Source organism: Panthera onca, chromosome D1 (genome assembly GCF_046562875.1).
Source record: "Panthera onca isolate mPanOnc1 chromosome D1, mPanOnc1 haplotype 2, whole genome shotgun sequence".
In the NCBI taxonomy this organism is placed as follows: domain Eukaryota; kingdom Metazoa; phylum Chordata; class Mammalia; order Carnivora; family Felidae; genus Panthera; species Panthera onca.
In genome coordinates, this window is record NC_138348.1 from 57,706,082 (window position 1) to 57,725,168 (window position 19,087).

At 42.7% G+C, this 19,087-nt stretch overlaps 1 protein-coding gene across 3 annotated transcripts in view; it reads right to left on the reverse strand.

Moving 5' to 3' along the window:
- Nucleotides 1–1,683: 1,683 nt before the first annotated feature.
- The window catches only part of P4HA3 (prolyl 4-hydroxylase subunit alpha 3), a 41,185-nt gene continuing 23,781 nt past the window's right edge, over nucleotides 1,684–19,087 (reverse strand). For 2 of the 3 annotated variants that reach the window (XM_060605652.3, XM_060605650.3), the window contains 8 exons: nucleotides 18,336–18,499; nucleotides 17,918–18,094; nucleotides 12,823–12,887; nucleotides 11,347–11,506; nucleotides 7,676–7,738; nucleotides 4,120–4,188; nucleotides 2,628–2,724; nucleotides 1,684–1,797 (listed from right to left, as the gene is read on the reverse strand). In XM_060605652.3, coding sequence (XP_060461635.3) covers nucleotides 1,727–1,797; nucleotides 2,628–2,724; nucleotides 4,120–4,188; nucleotides 7,676–7,738; nucleotides 11,347–11,506; nucleotides 12,823–12,887; nucleotides 17,918–18,094; nucleotides 18,336–18,499 — 866 coding nt within the window. In that variant the 3' untranslated portion in view covers nucleotides 1,684–1,726. The remainder of the gene's footprint in view (nucleotides 1,798–2,627; nucleotides 2,725–4,119; nucleotides 4,189–7,675; nucleotides 7,739–11,346; nucleotides 11,507–12,822; nucleotides 12,888–17,917; nucleotides 18,095–18,335; nucleotides 18,500–19,087) is intronic. The other variant, XM_060605651.3, reaches the window with a different exon arrangement.

The window sequence follows — 19,087 nt, forward strand, 5'->3', positions numbered from 1 at the left end:
AACACAGCATCCAACCACCCAATCCCTTAACAGTGTGCCTACTTTGTGAGCCAGATACACACTCCCACCCCTGTTAAAGAACCTGAGTCAAGGGGCGCCTGGGTGGCGCAGTCGGTTAAGCGTCCGACTTCAGCCAGGTCACGATCTCGCGGTCCGTGAGTTCGAGCCCCGCGTCAGGCTCTGGGCTGATGGCTCGGAGCCTGGAGCCTGTTTCCGATTCTGTGTCTCCCTCTCTCTCTGACCCTTCCCCGTTCATGCTCTGTCTCTCTCTGTCCCAAAATAAATAAAAAACGTTGAAAAAAAAAAATTAAAAAAAAAAAAAAAAATTAAAAAAAAAAAAAAGAACCTGAGTCAAGTTGCCTGGAATGTTCTCTGCACAACTGCTCAGACATTACAATTACTTACCAATACAGCCTTAGCTCATGCTAGCCCTTCTGCTGGGAAATGCTTCTCCTCATTAGACTCTACCTTAAAAATTCTACCAGTCTTCCAAAGCACAGCTCAAAAGATGCCTTTTTATTCACTTATCCAAAAATATTTGCTGAACGCCTACTTATTTGAACCAGACTTTCTGGGGATACCAGGAGGAAGAAGGAGTACAGAGTCCAGTGCAGGTAGCAAAGCAAATAAACAAATACTGAAATTCAGGGCGATGGGGGCTATTATAGAGGCGTGTACAAAGTAGGGTGGAGTCCTAACGCACACAGCCTGCAGGGAAGGAAACTGACCACAGTTAAATGACTAGAGTAATTGCAATTTGAGAAACATGAAGAAAATAAAATCCATTAACATGAAAGAAAATGACTGGACGGTCAGGTGGTCAGGAAAGCCCTCTCTGAAGCGACACTGAGCCCAGAGTGGGACAACAAGAAGAACTTGGCCATGGGGGGATTTGAGGGAGCAGCCAATGCAAAGACCTGAAAGGTGGGGATGATACTGATGGCAATGACCATAGTGGTTTTAGGAATGGAAAGAATTTCACGTGTCTGGAATGTAATGAGAGGGGATTGGTGGGAGGTGAGCCAAGTTGAGATTATAGCATAATTATATATATATATATATATATATATATATATATATATACACACACACACATATATATACATGTATATTTTTTTTTACTCAATGTTATCATGTGAGAATATTCTTGGTTGTGAAAAATGATTTATAAACACTTTTAATGGCTGTATTAAAAAATCATCATATAAAATAAGAAGAAAACTTCATTCTGTTTTTTAAAAATATCATATGAGGTACACTCCTGTTACAGAAACAATCCGTGCTCAGCAGAAGTCAATGGAGGGAAGGGCAAAAAGCCATGGAAGTCAGGCTAGCCCCTTCCTGCAGGTGTCCTCATTGCCACTTCTGGGCCCCTGTGGTCAGTGCTCAAAGTGGCAGAAACGTCATTGACCAAACCCCAGGGACTGTTGGTAAGTCCTGTTTCCAACATAGAGAGCCTGAGCCCCAGAAACTTCTCCCTTTGGATTTCTTGTTACCTTCTTTGTATTGCCTGTCCATTCTATTCTGACTGCAATGACTGGAGGAGAAACCATGAAAATTCTGTTCCCTGATACAGATCACTTCCTTAGCTCCCATTTGCAAGGAACAAGCAATGCTTACAAGGCCCTCTTCCGGTAGCTCTCCTTTCTCCTCTCCTAGCTTAGCTTTTTGCTTCTGGCTTCTCTGGAAAGCCACAGGACTCCACCAGCTTCTCTCTGCCAACATTTTAGTCTTCAGGGCTTGAGCTGCATGGTCTGCGGAATTCCTGTCCATACTCATGTATCCACTTGTTGGCCACTGGGGGAGAATAGGGAAGAAGAAGAAGAGAGCAGGCTCAACAGAGCAGACAGCAGTGATGCTCGCTCCTAGGGCTGTGTGAGGACCTACTTGCATTCTGCACCCTACGCAACTCGCTTGCCCTATCTTTGTCCCAGCCCTGCTACAGACCACAGGATGTTGCTTCTAGCAAAGATAAATAGCAAAGAGGACATTGCCCCCTAGAAAAAGTCTTTGACAGGGCCTGTCTACTGTAGACTGATTCTCAAACCTTGGGTACTAAGGTCACTTACTCTTTATTCATGTAGCTCCTAAAAGTCCACCTTCCCCCTGGTGCCAATCCAGAGTAATGAGCATAAAGGAGTGGCTTCTCCTGGCAATTCCCTATATCAGCACGAGAGTCTCTCGTCTATTTCTTTTTCTGTCATCAGAACTACATGGTTTTGGACACATATATGACATAAATACATCTGCTTATTTATCTCTTCCTTGGTTGACCATCTCCTCACGGGGAGGCACTAAATGCTACACATAGTAGCTCGATGGTTCTCTCCTTGGATTAGAGGGCTGGAACTTAGCACCATTTTCCTCCTCAACTGTGCTCAGAAAGCAAGGCCTGTCTGGTCAGGTCAATAAACTTTCACTGACAGCTTCTCTGTGAGAGGATCTGTCCTTTAAGGCTTCCCAATCTGTTGGGGGCAACTAACCCAACAACCTGATCATCTCAATATAATGTGGCACTATAATGAAGCTATTGGAATGGCAAGGCTATGCTATTTTCCATCCACCCCCTATTTCACTTTACTCTGAACCCCTCGCCCCATTCTTATGCCCAGAAAGGCAGGCCTTACCCCACTTATCTCCCACCAGGACAGGACAACCAGCATGAAGTGTGTCTCCATCCCCTTCACCACTCCTGTGCAGATTCCACCAAAACAGTGCTGCATTCTGAAAACAAAAGGGCCCACCCCAGAGAGGGTAAGCCCAGAATTTCAGTCCTTTGGAAGTACATGACTAAGGCAAATGCATGCATGTCATTAAATGAGAAAATTATCCACGCAGATTGGAAGCAAGTCATGCATAAAATGGCACAAAATGGCGTAAGTTGCCGTTCACCCATTCATTCATGCATACATCATTTATTGAGGGCATTCTCTGCTCCAGGCTCTGAGGATGCAGAGACAAATCATGTCCAATTCTGCTCTCAGGAGCCCACAGTCTTAGTGGAGAGACAAGACAGAAAAACAAACCAGAACAAGACGGTGTAGCAAGTGCTAGGAGAAAGGTGAATCCCGTGATGTCATGGGATCACTGAGGAGAGGCACTCAGGAAAAACCACAAAATGGAACAAAATATTCCTTATACAATTAAGAACTTAATTCAGATGCATACCCTTCCTTTGGCACTTACTAATAACACCCCCAGGAAGCAGGCATTATCATAACTCCCAACTTTAGCAGCAAGGAAGCTGAGGCTTAGCGGCTTTAAATAACACAACTAAGAAGGAGCACAAGACTCAAACCCAGGTGTTTTGACTCCAAATGCTATATGTTCTTTTTGATCCCATACACAGCTTTTTTTTCCCCCTATACAATTCCTATACACTTAGTTTAACCTTGGCCATTAGAAGCAGTTTAAACCCAAAGTAATGAACAGCTTCCCAAGATGCACTGACAACATCTGCATCCCCAAGCCCAGAAGAGACACCAATCCCGAGTATTCGGAGATTTCTGCATTTTATTATGCGGTACTTATCTTGTGCCTGGCACTGTGCTAAGTGTTTTATAGGCACGATATCATTTATATATATTCATTTCATTCCTGAATTAGGTAGGGGCTGTGAGGGAGCTTGACTGGTCTGAACCAGGGGATGAGGGAGGGGGGAGTAAAACCTCTTATCACATGGCCCTCCTCTGTGCCTCACGTGATGTCATAGCTCTTATTGCCATATTTTGTTCCTGCCTGTTAACTTCTCTGTGAGCTCCTGGACGACAAGGACTATGAGTTTTTGTCTGTACCCTCAGTGCCTTCGGCCCTCAGTGTTCAGAGGATCCAAAGGTCACTAAAACTGAGTTCTTACCTTGAGGAGTTTATTGTAATAGAGAAGGCAGACATGTTATCCAGCTACTTGCAATATAAGTAGTCATAAAATTAAAAAATAGAGGCACAAGTATCATGTGGCCATCCACATTGAGGAATTACCTTTAATTTCGAGAATCAGGGGAAAACATCTTTTTATCCTCCCTCCCAGGAATAAGCTTGCAGACACAGACAGCACCAAAGCTCGAGTGTTAGTTCTGCACTTTTATTACCACCGTGTGCTGGGACCAGATCCCCACTCACCTTGACCACAGGCACGCTGAAGTTGGCATAGATGAAGGCGGTGGCTCCTCCAGCTTCCACCGAGCTCAGCTACAGTGCCAGAGAAGAGCCAGCGTTGAAATAGCCCCTGGCTATCCAACTCTGCCCCACCTGACATCTGATGTCATTTCCACATAGATTCCTTCCTCTATTTCAGCTCTGGGAGAAATACTTATTGAGAGACAATGACCCAATTTAGGAATTAAGGAAGACTGCTCAATGGCATCAGTGTTTGCCCGCAGGGCCACAAATTGGAAAGCCTTTAGGAATTCCCTCTTTCTTTATCCTTCCAGCTAACATCCTTATTGAGGACTACAGTAAGTAGATTCGAAGTTTGAGACCCTCAGGAAGAAATCTAGTTTATTATCACAACCCAAGACACACACACGCCCCTGAAGTACAAGTTTCATAAACATTCTTAGATGAGATACCCTTTGTTATTTTCCATTTTATTTCATTCTATTCTAGTTCCGATTTCTCAAATGCCGACCACATCCACTAAATTAATTTCACAGCCCACGAATGGGTCATGACTGTGGCTTGCAGAGCACTGTTTAGATAACAGTTAGTTTTCAAAGTTGGGCATTGTAGGAACCACTGACTGCAGCTGTGGCATGTTTCCCACACCACTCATCTCTCTCTAGGTAACCTCAGCTAAGGAGTTTCACCACTGGTATATTCTAGAATTGTGGATATGTTCTCTTAATATGAAGTTTTTTTCTGATTGTCAAATATATAAATAATTTTAAAATACAGGAAAATACTTAAAATATTACTCATCTTATCATCGAGGAAAAAAAGGCATTGTTATAATTTACATACTAGTAACTGACATTTACTCACCATTGACTATATGCTAGATATTATACTAAGTCCTCGTGGATATCCTACTTATTCCTCACAACAGTCTATAAATTAGAATTGTTATTGTTATAATTCACTTTTTTACAGATAGGAAACTGAGTCTCAGTTTAAGTACTTCACAAAAGGTCACCTGACTTCCTCAGTGACTGAGCCTGATTTAACTGAGCCAATGCTAACTACAGAGTCCCTGCTTACAATCTTTATGCTACACCCTTGAACATTCAGGTTATTTCCAAATGTTTACTATTATAAACAACTCTTAATGAGTAAAATCATTTTTTCATCTTATGCTCTTCTCATAGGAAAGGGTCTGGACCATTAGTATTACTGAGTCAAGAGTGTGTGCATGCGTTGAATACTTTTGACACATGCTGCACTAGGAGCACATGACAGTGCCAGTCTTACCTCGCCCTGTCTATCAGAACAGTCATGGATCCCACCACATTCACCTGTCAGGGGTTGGGAAGCTGGCACTTGTTAGAAGAAATTGAATTGACGTGGTGCTTCAGAACCTGGTGATGGCAGTGGTGATTTTTAGCATTTCTTAGCAACCTTTGAGAAGGTCGATGAGAGCAACAATTTGGCCCTTGTGTAACCAACAAACTAGATGATTCTGTTCTAACTCCTGCTGTGGGCAACTATGGGTTTACCCAGGGGGAACCTGGACTTTCCTGCATTCCTGTACCTGTGGTTTTGCAGTATGGTAGGAAGGAATGACTTATCCAACAAATTGAAAAGAGAACCTGACTTGTGTGCTATGAAGTGCCTGAACAGGATTGCGAAGACGGTGGGGTAGGACTAAAGCTTTTACTGTTTTGTACTGGGACTGATCTTATCCAATTTGAACAGAAAATTACAAATTTGATTTCAGCTCAGTCCTCTGTACATCTTATACATTATTTTCTCCCTGCAGTATAACTCTTAGGTTCTCCACAAACCCTATGCTTGTTGTTAGAAATGTTTATGACGGTCTTTTCCCCAACCTGAAGGTGAAAGAATTGGGCATAACCTAGCACTTCCTAGGTCCCATGATGCCAGTGCCCCTTTAAGGGGTTCTATACTTGCTTGTGAGGTACAATGGTAGAAACATGCCGGATAAAACTTTATAGAGTGATGTTCCCTTATGTTATTTCATCAGATCCTCAAGACAACCCAATGGGAGGCACAGGACAAGAAAACGAGCTTAAAGAATTGATGTAGTTTGTGCTGAGGCCACGTATATCAAGCGGCAGAACCAGAATTAGGCCAACTCTAAGTGCATTCCATTCCACTGTGCAAACCCAAAGTGCATTCCAATCCACTGTCACAAACGCTTAAAACCCAAATGTACATGCACATGTCTGTGTGCACTCACCCCCCTCCCCCATACACACACACTTGCATTTTGCCATTTAAAATTGCAGGGCTCTTGCATCGATGCTACCCTCACCATAGTAACTGGACCTCTGTAACCAGGGAACCAGTGGTAGGAGATATTAGGGAAGTAAAGGACAGGGAGATACTGGCCCCTAGATGTCCTACTCTTTGGTTGATAACGATATTCATCACTGTCTGTGACCACCCATGCCAGCTTGAGTCATCAACCAGAGATGCAACCAGCTGCAGGCAATAAGACATGCCCCCTGCCTGGAGAGCTGACGTCCCTCTGCCTGATAAGAACACTCAGAATAACCACTAGAGGCCAGACACATTGGAAGTGATAGCCTTCCAGTTCTGCAGGAAGTAGAAAACTGAGTCACGTGAAGAAACACAAAGGGATCACCAGCATTACAGACCATAAAGTGTGGCCTCTAGTCCTTTCTTGGCTGTACTGTGGAGACAATACAGCACTGACAAAAGAGGGAATGCTAGGGTGGGGTGTGTCTGCTATTCTAATGAGCCTGAAACAGGACTTCATCTTTGGGTGTTATGCAGAGCCCTTCTACTAACATGTTTATGCCTTCAGTGAACAGTAATACACCTCTTATAATTTAAGTGACAGACGACTGAAATTATGACTTGTCCATAGAGAATGAAGTAAACCCACATGATTTGAAGGGAAGGGGGTTGGTGAGATAACAGCAACTGGGTTCAATTCCTGTAGGATCAGGTCAGAAACTAGGAGAGGAGGCCAATTTATTTGTTAAGGGGGTTTAATGCTGATTTTACTGAACATTTTATGGGGAGATAGGAAAGAGAATTTTCACTGCATATAAGAGAGCATCTCAGTAGGCATCTCTATTCTTCCATAATCTTAGGTGTCTCATTTCTCTTTCCTCTTTCCTGTCATGGCTCTACAACCTCATCTCTGGGTCCATGCTTTCCAACACCAGTTAGTCTATGGGACTTCAAAGAGAGAGACCTTCACATTCTCTTCCTGTGTTGGTCAGGAATCTCTTGGCCTTCAATGTAACCCCACTTCCCTTCCTAATTACTGCCTATGAGAAGGTCATATTTAAGTGTATGCAGTATAAGCTCTTTGCGGGCAGGAACCCTGACTTATATTTCTTTAGCTCCTATAGAGCCTAATAAAAATGCTGTCTGAAAGTCACAAGTCTCAGAGATTTTTGCACTGTATAGATAGACAGATAGATAGATAAAATCAGTATCTGATACGGTTTTGAAAACCATAAAATAAAAGCAGTATAAATAGTCATTGAATAAGAAGCTCTGGTCCTTCCAAAGCAAGACTCACATAGATCATAAATGTTGCAACTCGGTTCCCAGACTTCATTCTGTACAGTGGACTGGTTGGTGACTGGGACAAAAATAAAACATATCATTATTTTATGCACATGGCACCACAGTAACAGTCAGGATTCTAACATAATACAGGGAGGAAAATGGGGGTGTCACAGAAGGGCTATAGCCTTGAGCCACACCTAGTTGAGTACCCACCCTTGCTGGCAGGTACTCAATTACTGTTTTTCTTTTACTAATTTATCAGAGACTCATTTAAATGAATTGTATACAGTTGATCCTTGAACAATATGGGTTTGAACTGGGCAGGTCCACTTGTACATAGATTTTTTTCAATAAGTGCTGTAAACATGTTTTCTCTTCCTTATGATCTTCTTAATAACATTTTTCTTTTATCTAGCTTGCTTTATTGTAAGATTACAGTATATAAAACATACAAAATATGTGTTAATCAATGTTTTATGTCATCAGCAAGACTTCCAGTCAAGAGTAGGCTATGAGAAGTTAAGTGTTTGGGGAGTCAAAATTATACAGATTCTTGACTGTGCAAGGGGTTGGCCTGAGTTGTTCAAGGGTCAACTGTACTAATCAAACAGAACTGCTTGTCAGTAGTGGAAGTACTATCTGAGGTTAACTGTACCTTCGGTTCCAGTGAAATAAAGAAATTTGCATATACACTATTACAGATAATTACTCTGTAGGAACTACGAACACCAAGTCGTAAGACTGGAGTTCCCAGTTATTTGCCAAAGAGGCACACTCTTTTGACATAGAACAGTTTAACTGAGATATAATTTACATATCATAAAATTCACCCATTGTAAGGGTACTTTTTTCAGTGAGTTTTGGTAAATTTTACCAGTTGTGCACCACTCGCACAATCCAATTTTAGAGCACTTTTCCAACTTAAAAAGTTCCCTCATGTCAGTTTGTAGTCAGTGCCTATCCCACCCTCAACCCTGAGCAACCACTGATGTACTTTCTGTCTCTATAGTTTGCCTTTTCTAGAAATTTCATAATAAACAGACTCATAAAATATGTAGTCTTTTTTTTGTTTGGCTTCTTTCACTTAGCTTAGTGTTTTTTTTGTTTTGTTTTTTGGCATAGTGTTTTTAAGATTCATCTATATTGTTGGGTATATCAGTGGTAGTTCATTCCTTTCTATTGCTGAGTAGTATTCCATTGTGTGGATATAGAAAAATGTTTTTATTCATTCACTTGTTGATGAGCATTTGGATTGTTTATAATTCTTAGCTATTATCAAAAATCTATTTTAAACATTCTTATACAAGTCTTTTTTAAAATTTATTTATTTATTTATTTTGAGAGAGAGAGAGAAAAAGAGAGTGGGGAGGGGCAGAGAGAGAGACAGGGAGAGAGAGAAATCCCATGCAGGCTCTGTGCTGTTAGCACAGAGCCCAGTGCAGGGCTCAATCTCATGAACTGTGAGATCTTGACCGGAACTGAAATGAAGAGTCGGATGCTTAACCGACTGAGCTGCCCAGATGCCCCTCTTGTACAAGTCTTTGTATGGACATATTTCCTTTTCTCTTGGGTAAAATACTTAGGAGAGGAATAGGTGGATCACATGTAGGCGTATGTATAACTTTTTCTTTTAATTTTTGTAAATGTTTTATTTATTTTTGAGAGAGAGAGACAAAGTGCAAGCTGGGCAAAGGCAGAGAGAGAGGAAGACACAGAATCTGAAGCAGGCTCCAGGCTCTGAGCTGTCAGCACAGAACCCAACACGGGGCTTGAATTCATGAACCATGAGATAATGACCTGAGCTGAAGTTGGATGTTTGAGCCACTCAGGCACCCCTATATGTATAACTTTTTAAGAAACTGCCAAACTATCTTTGAAAATGGCTATACCATTTCACATTTCCATCAGCAATGTATGAAAGTTTGAGCTCCTGCACACTTCCATCAACATTTGATATTATCTGTCTTTGTTATTTAGCCACTGTAATAGGAGTATGGTGCTGTCTCATTGTGGTTTTAATTTTTATTTCTCTGATGACATTGAGCATATTTTTGTGTGCTTATTACCCATTCATTTATTTTATTTGGTGAAGTACCCATTCAAATAACCTATTTCATTATTAACCTATACATAATATTAATTCAAATAAGCCCATTTTTAACATATTGTTTTATTTATTTATTTATTTATTTATTTATTTATTTAAAGTTTATTTATTTATTTTGATAGGGTGGGCGGGGGCAGAGAGAGAGAAGGAGAGAGAGAATCCCAAGCAGACTCTGCATTGTCAGCACAGAGCCCAATGTGGGGCTCAAACTCACAGACTGTGAGACTATGACCTGAGCCGAAATCAAGAGTTGGAGACTTAAGCAACTGAGCCACCCAGGCACCCCTCAAATAAGCCTGTTTTTTAAATTTGAGTTATGGGGTGCCTGGCTGGCTCAGTCAGTAAAACACACAACTCTTGATCTTGGGCTTAGGAATTCAAGCTCATAAGCCCACATTGGGCATAGAGCTTACTTAGATAGATGATAGATAAATACATAGACAGATAGAGAGATAAAAGAAAAAATTGAGTTGTCTTATTACTGAATTATAAGTTTTTTATATATTTTGGATACAACTTTTTTTACCAGGTATACAATTTATGAGTGTTTTCTCCTAGTTAGTGATTTGTCCTTTCATTTTCTAATGGTGTGTTTGAAAAGCAAATGATTGTAATTTTGATGAGGTCCAATTTATCACTCTTAATTTTTCTTTTATGGATCATGTTTTGTTATCCTAAGAAACTTTGCCTAGTCACAAAGATTTCTCTATGTTTTCTTCTAGACATTTTATAGTTTCGCGTTTTACATTTAGGTCTATAATCCATTTTCAGTTAATTTTTGTATATGGTGTGAGGTAAGAGTCTAAAGTTGTTGTTGTTGTTGTTGTTGTTTTGCAAGTAGATACCCAATTGTCCCAGCACCATTTGTTGAAAAGAGTATCTTTTCCTCATTGAACTTCTGTGGCACCTTTGTCAAAATTCAATTGGCCATGTGTGGGTTTATTTCTGGACTTTGTTCTGTTCCACTGACCTATGTGTTTATCCTTATATCAATACCACACAGCCCTGATTATTGTAGCTCTATATTACGTTTTGAAATCAAGTAGTGTTGTGTCCTCCAACTTTGTTCTTTTTCAAAATTTTGGCTGTCCTGGATCCTTTGTATTTCCATATACATTTTAGGATCAGCTTATTAATTTCTATCATTTCTTCTAATTTTGATAAAGTTTGGGTTATTGATCTATAGATCAATTTTGGGGAGATCTTTTAATCCTTAAAAATTACTTGCTCAATACACATCAACAAAGATGGGCAGTTGAAATCATGTGGAAAGGAAAGTGACTGTAAAAAGGACAATCTTCACTGGGAAGTCCCTGGATGAAACAAGACAGAAGACTACATGACAAGCCACATTTTTCTCCCCACTAGCAAATTTTAGAGAGGGGTGATTGTGGCCCAAAAGGAAATGAGTCAGCAGCAGTCTGCTTGAAACCAAGGCTTTCAGATCTTCCTGCAACAAGAGTCTTTGTTCTAAGATTTCACTTGGTGTTCCCTGAGAGCATGTTAAGGGCTCTGCCTCAGAGCAATACCCTGGTTCCCTACCCCAGGAGATTGATCATTGGCCCCATAGTTACCGTAGCATGGTCAAAGTGAGGCTCATAGTGACCACCGATTCCATAGTTCACCACCTGGAGATACTCTGCATAGGGAGGCTGGACATCAAGGCCTGTGAGGGCACCAATGCGATGATCAAGGGTTACCAGCAGTGGGTCAACAGTGTCCTTCAGCCAGGCACTAAAACACATCACAGGTTGGAGCATCAATGATCTGATGCCAGAAATGACTATATGTCTGTGAATGAATGAGTTACATCAATTGCCAGAAAGAAGGATGCAAGGAAGGAAGGCAGGCTGAAGAAACAACATAAGCACAGACATGGAGGTATAACAATATAGAATATGCACAAGTGTGAAAGCATTTGGTCTATGAAAGAAGTAATGAGAAACAAGGCTGGAAAAGTAAGTTCAAGACATGTAAAAAGCTGAGGACACCGTGGTCATAAAACTGGTCTTTGCGGGTAGTTGGATAATCAGTGAAGGTTGGTGGGCAGGAAAGTGATTTGGTGATTAGGAGTTCACTGGTGACCTTTGAAGGACCAGTTCCAGTGCAGCTGTGAGGACAGAACCAAAATTCAAACAGATGCAGAGTGATGGTAGAGAAAAAAGAGGAAGTAATGAGGGTCTCAGTTTCTTTACCCGAAAAGTAAAAAGAATACCACCTACTCTGCTAAAAGCAATGAGTCTAAGTAGAAGGTCGAATTTTCTCTTTGACCCTACAGTGTCATAAAGGTTAGAAAAGCAATGAAGCTGAGGCCATATGGACCTTCCAAAGTTTATAAAACAACTCCTAATAAAAGGTCACAAAATGTACCAAAGAAGTTAAGCTAAATGATTCTGAATCAAAGCTTTCATTATTCACCTCACTTCCCAGACAACAAAAACTATTCACCCATCCTGGGTCTGTCCTCTCCATGGATGCTGTTGTCACTGTCTCCCTTGGCTCCGATGGGGACTCATCCTCTTACCAATCCTAAGTCCTGTCTTTACAGTGCAAATCAAGGATTGAGGGAAGAAGATAAAGCTGGATTCTCAGCTGCTTCTGCCTCTCTAGAAGCCATCAGGTCCAGAGATTCCGGCCACCCTTCTTGCCTGAATGTTGGCAAGTCATGCTCTGAATATGAGTCAGGAAGCAGGAATGGAATCTTATAAAGTCAGATTCCAAATGGGGACAGGACTGAATCCTCTGGAAAAGCAATCCTGATTAGGAGAATAACTACACACTTATTTTCTGGTTTGGGGCATAGAAGTTTTGTCAAGTCTTTCCCTAAGGGCCTCCTAGTTAAGTCCTCAGACCATATAACCTGTCATAGGCCCTTGGGTGAGAGGAGTAGAAATTCCTCCCTCTCAACAAGAATGTACAGATACAATACATGAACTACGGATTCTCTAGCAGCATCTCTGGATGGCTATCGCTGACCTTCCATTGTGCCACAGGCCTGAGGACAGGCAGCAAGGATGACCAGAGTCCCTACAGGGAAGGACCTCTCTTACCTTTTGCTGATGCGGTACTCCACTGGCAACTGCTTCTCACCTGATGCCACCACAGATCTCTGTAACTGATGTGAAGGACGTAAGAGAAAGTACAAGTGGTTATGATGTGAAGGGAAGGACTGTATCATTTCCATAGACGTGCCCCTCTCTTCAGTGTAAACCTAACAATCGCCAATTCCTCCTTAATTTAGAAATATTTTGCACATGCCAAAAAAAAAAAGGTGGGAGGCGCCTGGGTGGCTCAGTCAGTTAAGCAGGACTCTTGATTTCCGTTTAGGCCATGCTCCCAGGGCCGTGGGATGGAGCCCCGTGTTAGGCTCCACACGGGGCATGGAGCCTGCTTAAAATTTTCTCTTTCTCTGCCCCTCCCCCATTCTTGCGCACTCTCTCTCAAAAAATTATTTTGCTCATGCTACAAATTTAGTGATAGCTATCAATCTCGAAAATAAGCAATAATAAATGACAAAAAAAAATCTGAGTTAAAAATAACCTTTAGCATCATATCTGGTAGCCAATAAGCACTCGATAAAAGTTTGTTAACTGAAATAAAGTACTATTTGAATCCCTTTTGTATCTGAGATTGTGAGTTCTGTCAGAACAAGGCTGTTTCTCACTCTTCTTTGTCTCCTAGTGGCACAGGGCCTGGCCTAAGGTAAGCACTCAGTGTTTGTCAAATTAAATGAACACCTCTAACAAGGAAATTCCCCACCCTCGGGCACAGCCCTCTCCTCTGAACAATTCCCACAAAGCCCTTCCCTACAAAGAATCAAAATCTATTTGGCTGCAACTGCCTTGATTATGGGGGAAAAAAACCCCAAACAGGTTCAAAGTCATTAATTTAACTGTTTCTATTTTGTTCTGAATGTGTAGATATAAATTTTAAATTCTTTAAGTTTATTTATCTATTTTGAGAGAGAAAGAGAGCACTTGAGCAGAGAGAGGGAGAGAAAAAAAACCCAAACAGGTTCAAAGTCATTAATTTAACTGTTTCCATTTTGCTCTGAATGTGTAGATATAAATTTTAAATTCTTTAAGTTTATTTATCTACTTTGAGAGAGAAAGAGAGCACTTGAGCAGAGAGAGGGAGAGGGAATCCCATGCAGGCTCTGCACTGTCAGTGCCCCCACTGCAGGGCTCTATCCCATGAACCGAGCTGTGAGATCATGACCTGAGCCAAAACCAAGAGTCAGATGCTTAACTGACTGAGTTACCCAGGTGCCCCGAGGGAGATGGAGAAAGGGAGAGAATCTTAAGCAGGCTCCATGCTCAATGCAGAGCCTGACACAGGGCTGATCCCACAATCCTGGGATCATGACCTGAGTCAAAGTCAAGAGTCAGACACTCAACCAACTGAGCCACCCAGGCGCCCCAGAAAGAGAAATATTTACATAAGGATGTGTCTATTTCTGCATCTGTCATCAGAATGTCAGCTCCATGATGGCAAATCTTTTGTTATTACTGTGTCCCTAGGGTCCAGAGAAAGCCTGGCAGGGAGTAGGTGCTCACTATTGGTGAAATGAATGAATGAATGAATGAATGAATGAATGAACTAGAGTCCTGTGCTTAATGACCCAGGCCTGGCACTTCACATGCATTCAGAGCAGAACACAGGGCAATGAACTGCACAAGACAGACACCTTTCCCTTCTTGGAGGCTTCTATAGTATTATTGTTCCCGCTAACCCAGGTAGACAACTTTGAAAAAGTCTCGTCCTTTCCTTGGACCCGTTACCCTCGCTATAAAATGCAACATGTGAACAACACATTCTTGGGAGGTCCTCTCAGCCTATCCTTCTATGGTACCAGGATGCAGGAAATCAGTAGGTGACTGATAACGCTTCTGTCTAGTCCTTCACCCAGCATCCTCCCCTGAGCCCTTTGTAGAGGAGAGAGGAGACATTCTTAGAGGAGTTGCTCCCTTACGTTTTTCTAGGGCAACATCAGTGGTTTAAAGAAAAATCCTAGGGATACTCCACTCCACCTCCCTCCCCATTAAAGAACCATCTTGCTCTTAATTGCTTTAACATTTATTGTACACCAGCACAGTCATTCACTTTTGGGTGCAGATATTTATTGGTTATTCTCTGTGCTGAGCACAATGCTAGGCATTGAAAATACAACATATGAAGCAGACATAAGTCATGCAGTGGGGCCATAATGGACAAGTTCAGGGCACTAAACAAACATTAAGAAGGAGCATGTAGTCCCTTCTGATGGGGGACAGGAAGGCTTCCCAGGATGCGCAGAAGACAACCAAAATCATACAGGTCAAAAGAGGCCAAGGGAAGAGTGATTTAGGCAGAGAGAAGAGTGTGTGCAGAGGCGAGTGGGAACATGGCCTGTTCATGGAGGTGCAAGTTGTTTAGTGTGGCTGGGGTGTCAAGTGCAAGGGGCACATGCTGTGGAGGGGGTCAGCAGCAGGCAGGCCAAGGAGCATTAAGTGACATTAAAGCGACCCATAAAAGAGTTTAAGCAAGGGCAGCCTTTTAAAGATTACTCTGGCTGCAATGGGCATAATATGGGGCTAGGCATTTCAAGAAAGGTGACATACAATCCCTCCTACTTTACAGTCTAGGCGAGGACACAGGATGCTAACCCTTGAAACAGCTAGTGATACTAGACAACACAAAAATGACAGAATAAATGAAAAAAATACAAGACAACTAGTGACAAAAGCTTTGAGTTCAAAAAAGAGAAGTTCTTGTATGTAGCCCCAAGAAATGCTCTGAAGAAAAAAATAAGTTCCTACTGAAAGAACCCATGAAAGTACACCAGAGTGACAGGGCTAATGGGTCCAGGGGGGCATGTGGCTTCACCTGAGTCTTCAGGGATGGGTAGGATGTGGATAGAGGGAGAAGTGACAAGAGAGCATTCTCTGGGATAGGAAGCAGATTAATTAAATTCGACACAAGCCACCAAAGCCTTTGAGCTCAGTTCCCGTGTAGAAGCCCCACCCTATAAGCCAAGGCTTATTCCTGGCAAAGCCAAAGACCAGACAGGGATCAGCATCTACAGATCAGCTTCTGGGAAAAGGGAGAGTGGCAAAGTGTGTGCAGGCCAGATAGATGACCTGGCCACAAACGACTGCAGGGTGGGCTGCCTGTCCTAAGGAAAAAGCAGCTACTGGCCAGATACTACCACTGGTTCCCTAAACTGCCAAAGCTACTAAAGATACTTTGTTCCAACTGACCAGTAGAACTTAATCTCTCAAGTCTTCTGCACGAAGATTCCAGACTTCACTGGAAGGGCTGCTGGATGAGATGATTACTGCTACTCTTATCCCTCCAATCCATGTCTGCTGTCAGAATTTTCCTTAAAATCAACAGGCCTCATCATGCCCATCTCCTGTTTAAACGGTCCGACAGCTCTCCCCCTGCCTATGGGATAGCATCCAAGCTCCTCAGCATGGTATTTTCAGCACTTCCTCCTGGCGTCTCACCATGTAGCTTTATCTCCAATCAGCTCCGACCCCATCCCTTGCACACTTCCGCCACCAAGCTTCACCCCATTCTCTGAACACACTGCTTACCGGGTCCTTGCGTACTGTTTTGTCTTCCTGCCATACCCTTTTCCATCTTGTTACTCGGATGAATTTCACATTCACAGAGAAGACTTCTCCATTTCTCCCTCCCCTCCCATCCGCTTTTCCCTCAGAGGAAGGTTCACTTTGCGATGCCGCCATAGCACAGCTCCTTGCATACACCTCTATGACAGCACCTATCACAGGATAGTGTAAATATCTGTTTTCCCCCATTAAGCTGTGAGCTCCCAAAGGAAAAGAGCCAATACTTAATCTCTGCGCGTGTCCAGCACCCAGGACAATGTGTGGCACACAGCAGGCTCTGTACTGTTGGTGAACAGCCAAATAACTGCCTGGATGAACAGCATGCCATCAAGGGCACGATGACATAAGTTATTCAGAGACAGCCTTAATGTGCCATTTATAAAGAGGCAACGTGCTTATAAAAATGAGATAGACTGCGGTATTTCTCTCAATATTTGCCACACTTCCTGGGGGATGATTAAACCCATTGTGGCCTCATGCCTGGCCTTGACCAGTGAAACAGGGACAGAATTAATGTCTGGCCCTTCGAAGCAGAAGCTGGAGGAGCCAGCTAGGAGTTTGCCATCTTGTCTTTTTTGTCTCCTCTGAGACTGGAAATGTCCCAAACATAGGCTGCTCTGTCAGGCTGGGTCTCAAAGTGAAGACAGTTCTGTGCCACGCCTGCAGTCAGCCCAAGGCAGACGCATAATGTAAGAAACAAACCTTTAGTCTTGTTGTGTCTGAGATCTGGGGGCTTTGTTACTGAACATAATTTAGCCTGAGTTAGCTGAGATAGGAAGGCAGAATAACAGAGCAGCCATCGATGTACCCCTAAATTCCAAGTCTGGCTCTAGCTACATATGTGACCTTCATCAAGTGTCTTCCCCTCTCTGGGCCTCAGTTTCCTCTTTAATAAAATAATCTAGTTAAACTAGATCATCTTTCCACTCTGTAATTCTGTAAATCTGCGCTATGATATCATTCCTTGCCCATCATTTCACCCTTTTCTTTAAAGTGTTTTATATATTTAAGTATTCTCTACACCCAACTTGGGGCTTGAACTCATGACCCCGAGATCAAGAGTTGCATGCTCTTCCAACTGAACCAGCCAGGCGTCCCCTTGCCCCTTTTAAAAAAGAAATTTCTACCCATTATGTGGAATGATTGACATTGGGGAGGAAGGATACTTACTTTTGAATTTTTTAGATAAAATTTACATATAATGATATGCACAGATCTCAAGCGTACCATTTGCTGGATTTTAACAAACGCACACAGTTGCATACTCCACATCCCTAACAAGATATCAAGAGCACATTTCAACACCCCAGAAAATGCCCTTGTCCCCTTTCCCAGCCAATCCCCTCCCTCCAGAAGCAACAACTACTGTGATTTTTTTTTCACCATTGATTCGTTTTATGGAATAGTTGGCATTTTGAATTCCTGGCCTGATAAAGTGTGCAGTTGTTCAGGCTGCCTGTTCTCACATTCCTGAACTCCAGGCATGTGATGACACAAAGAGAAGTCCTTGGCAGGCTTTGGGGACACTCACCCACGGTTCTGCAAGTCCTCTAATTTTCTGAGCCTCCAAGTCATTGACAAAGTCATGGTAGAGAACAACATAGGGCTCCAGGTGGATGACTTCCTTCCGGATGGGCTGAAGCAGCAAGTAGGGGCTGGAATTTGTCTCATAGGAGCAGTAGAGGCTAGGGATCTGGTAGTGAGTAGGCTAGAAGGAAAGCCTAGAATCAGCATAAGAGATGAAGGGTCTAGGACCAGAAGCCAATATAGGGGAACTACGGCATAAAAAACCCGGCATGCAGGAGATTCAGAATGTGGTCACTCTGAGGCTGTCCAAGTGAGCTTTAATTTTTAATGCATCAGCCTTTTCCCCTCACATCATTCCAATTCTACCTTCTCTCTCTCGAGCTAAGCCTGTTCCCCCTTTTTCTTTCCCTGAGGAATCCCACCTGGGATCCCAGGGTCTGACATAACCCCTCGTAGGTGTCTCTGGTCTGCAGGTGGGGCACATTGGGCCTCTGGATGACAGTCTCAGCTACCACCCGGGTGGGGCTCTCTGCCAAGAGCTTTTCATATTTCAACACGTTCCTGGACATCCTCTTATTATCTGGGCCTGGAAGAAATCAGAGCAGGGAATAATACAGATTACCAAACAGCGGTCTCAGGGAGTGCTTCCAAGGTTTCCTACAGCTTCCCTGTTGCACATGACCAACCACTGGACACCCTGAATAACTCCTGTGTCCAGGCACAGGAGGATGTAAGGCCCTCACCTCCAGAAGAGTACCTGGTATTAAAGACGATTGAGTTAGGCCTGGTAGATCTGCGGGTGCAAAGGACTTCGGGAAGGGAAGTGGTACTTAACACGGTTAGACCAAGGGATCCTAAGGATGGCCGCTCTCGGATAGCGTGATGGTAAGTTTTCTGTATAGGGAAGAAGCTTCACTCATTCACTCATTCATTCACCCACTCAAAAAATCTTCAGTGTACTGGATACTGTGCTAGAGGCTAACTTCTCAGAGTTTAGAGCCTAATGGAGAAAAGATATGTTAAATAACTACTTACAACGAAACCCATAAATGCCATGAAAGAGAAGTCCAGAGAGCCAAAGCCTATAGCAGAGAGGCCCAACCTATTCTTCCCTGGAGCAGTGAAAGCCAATTCATTGCCAAATCTACTCGATCCTTCAAAATTCCTAACTGGC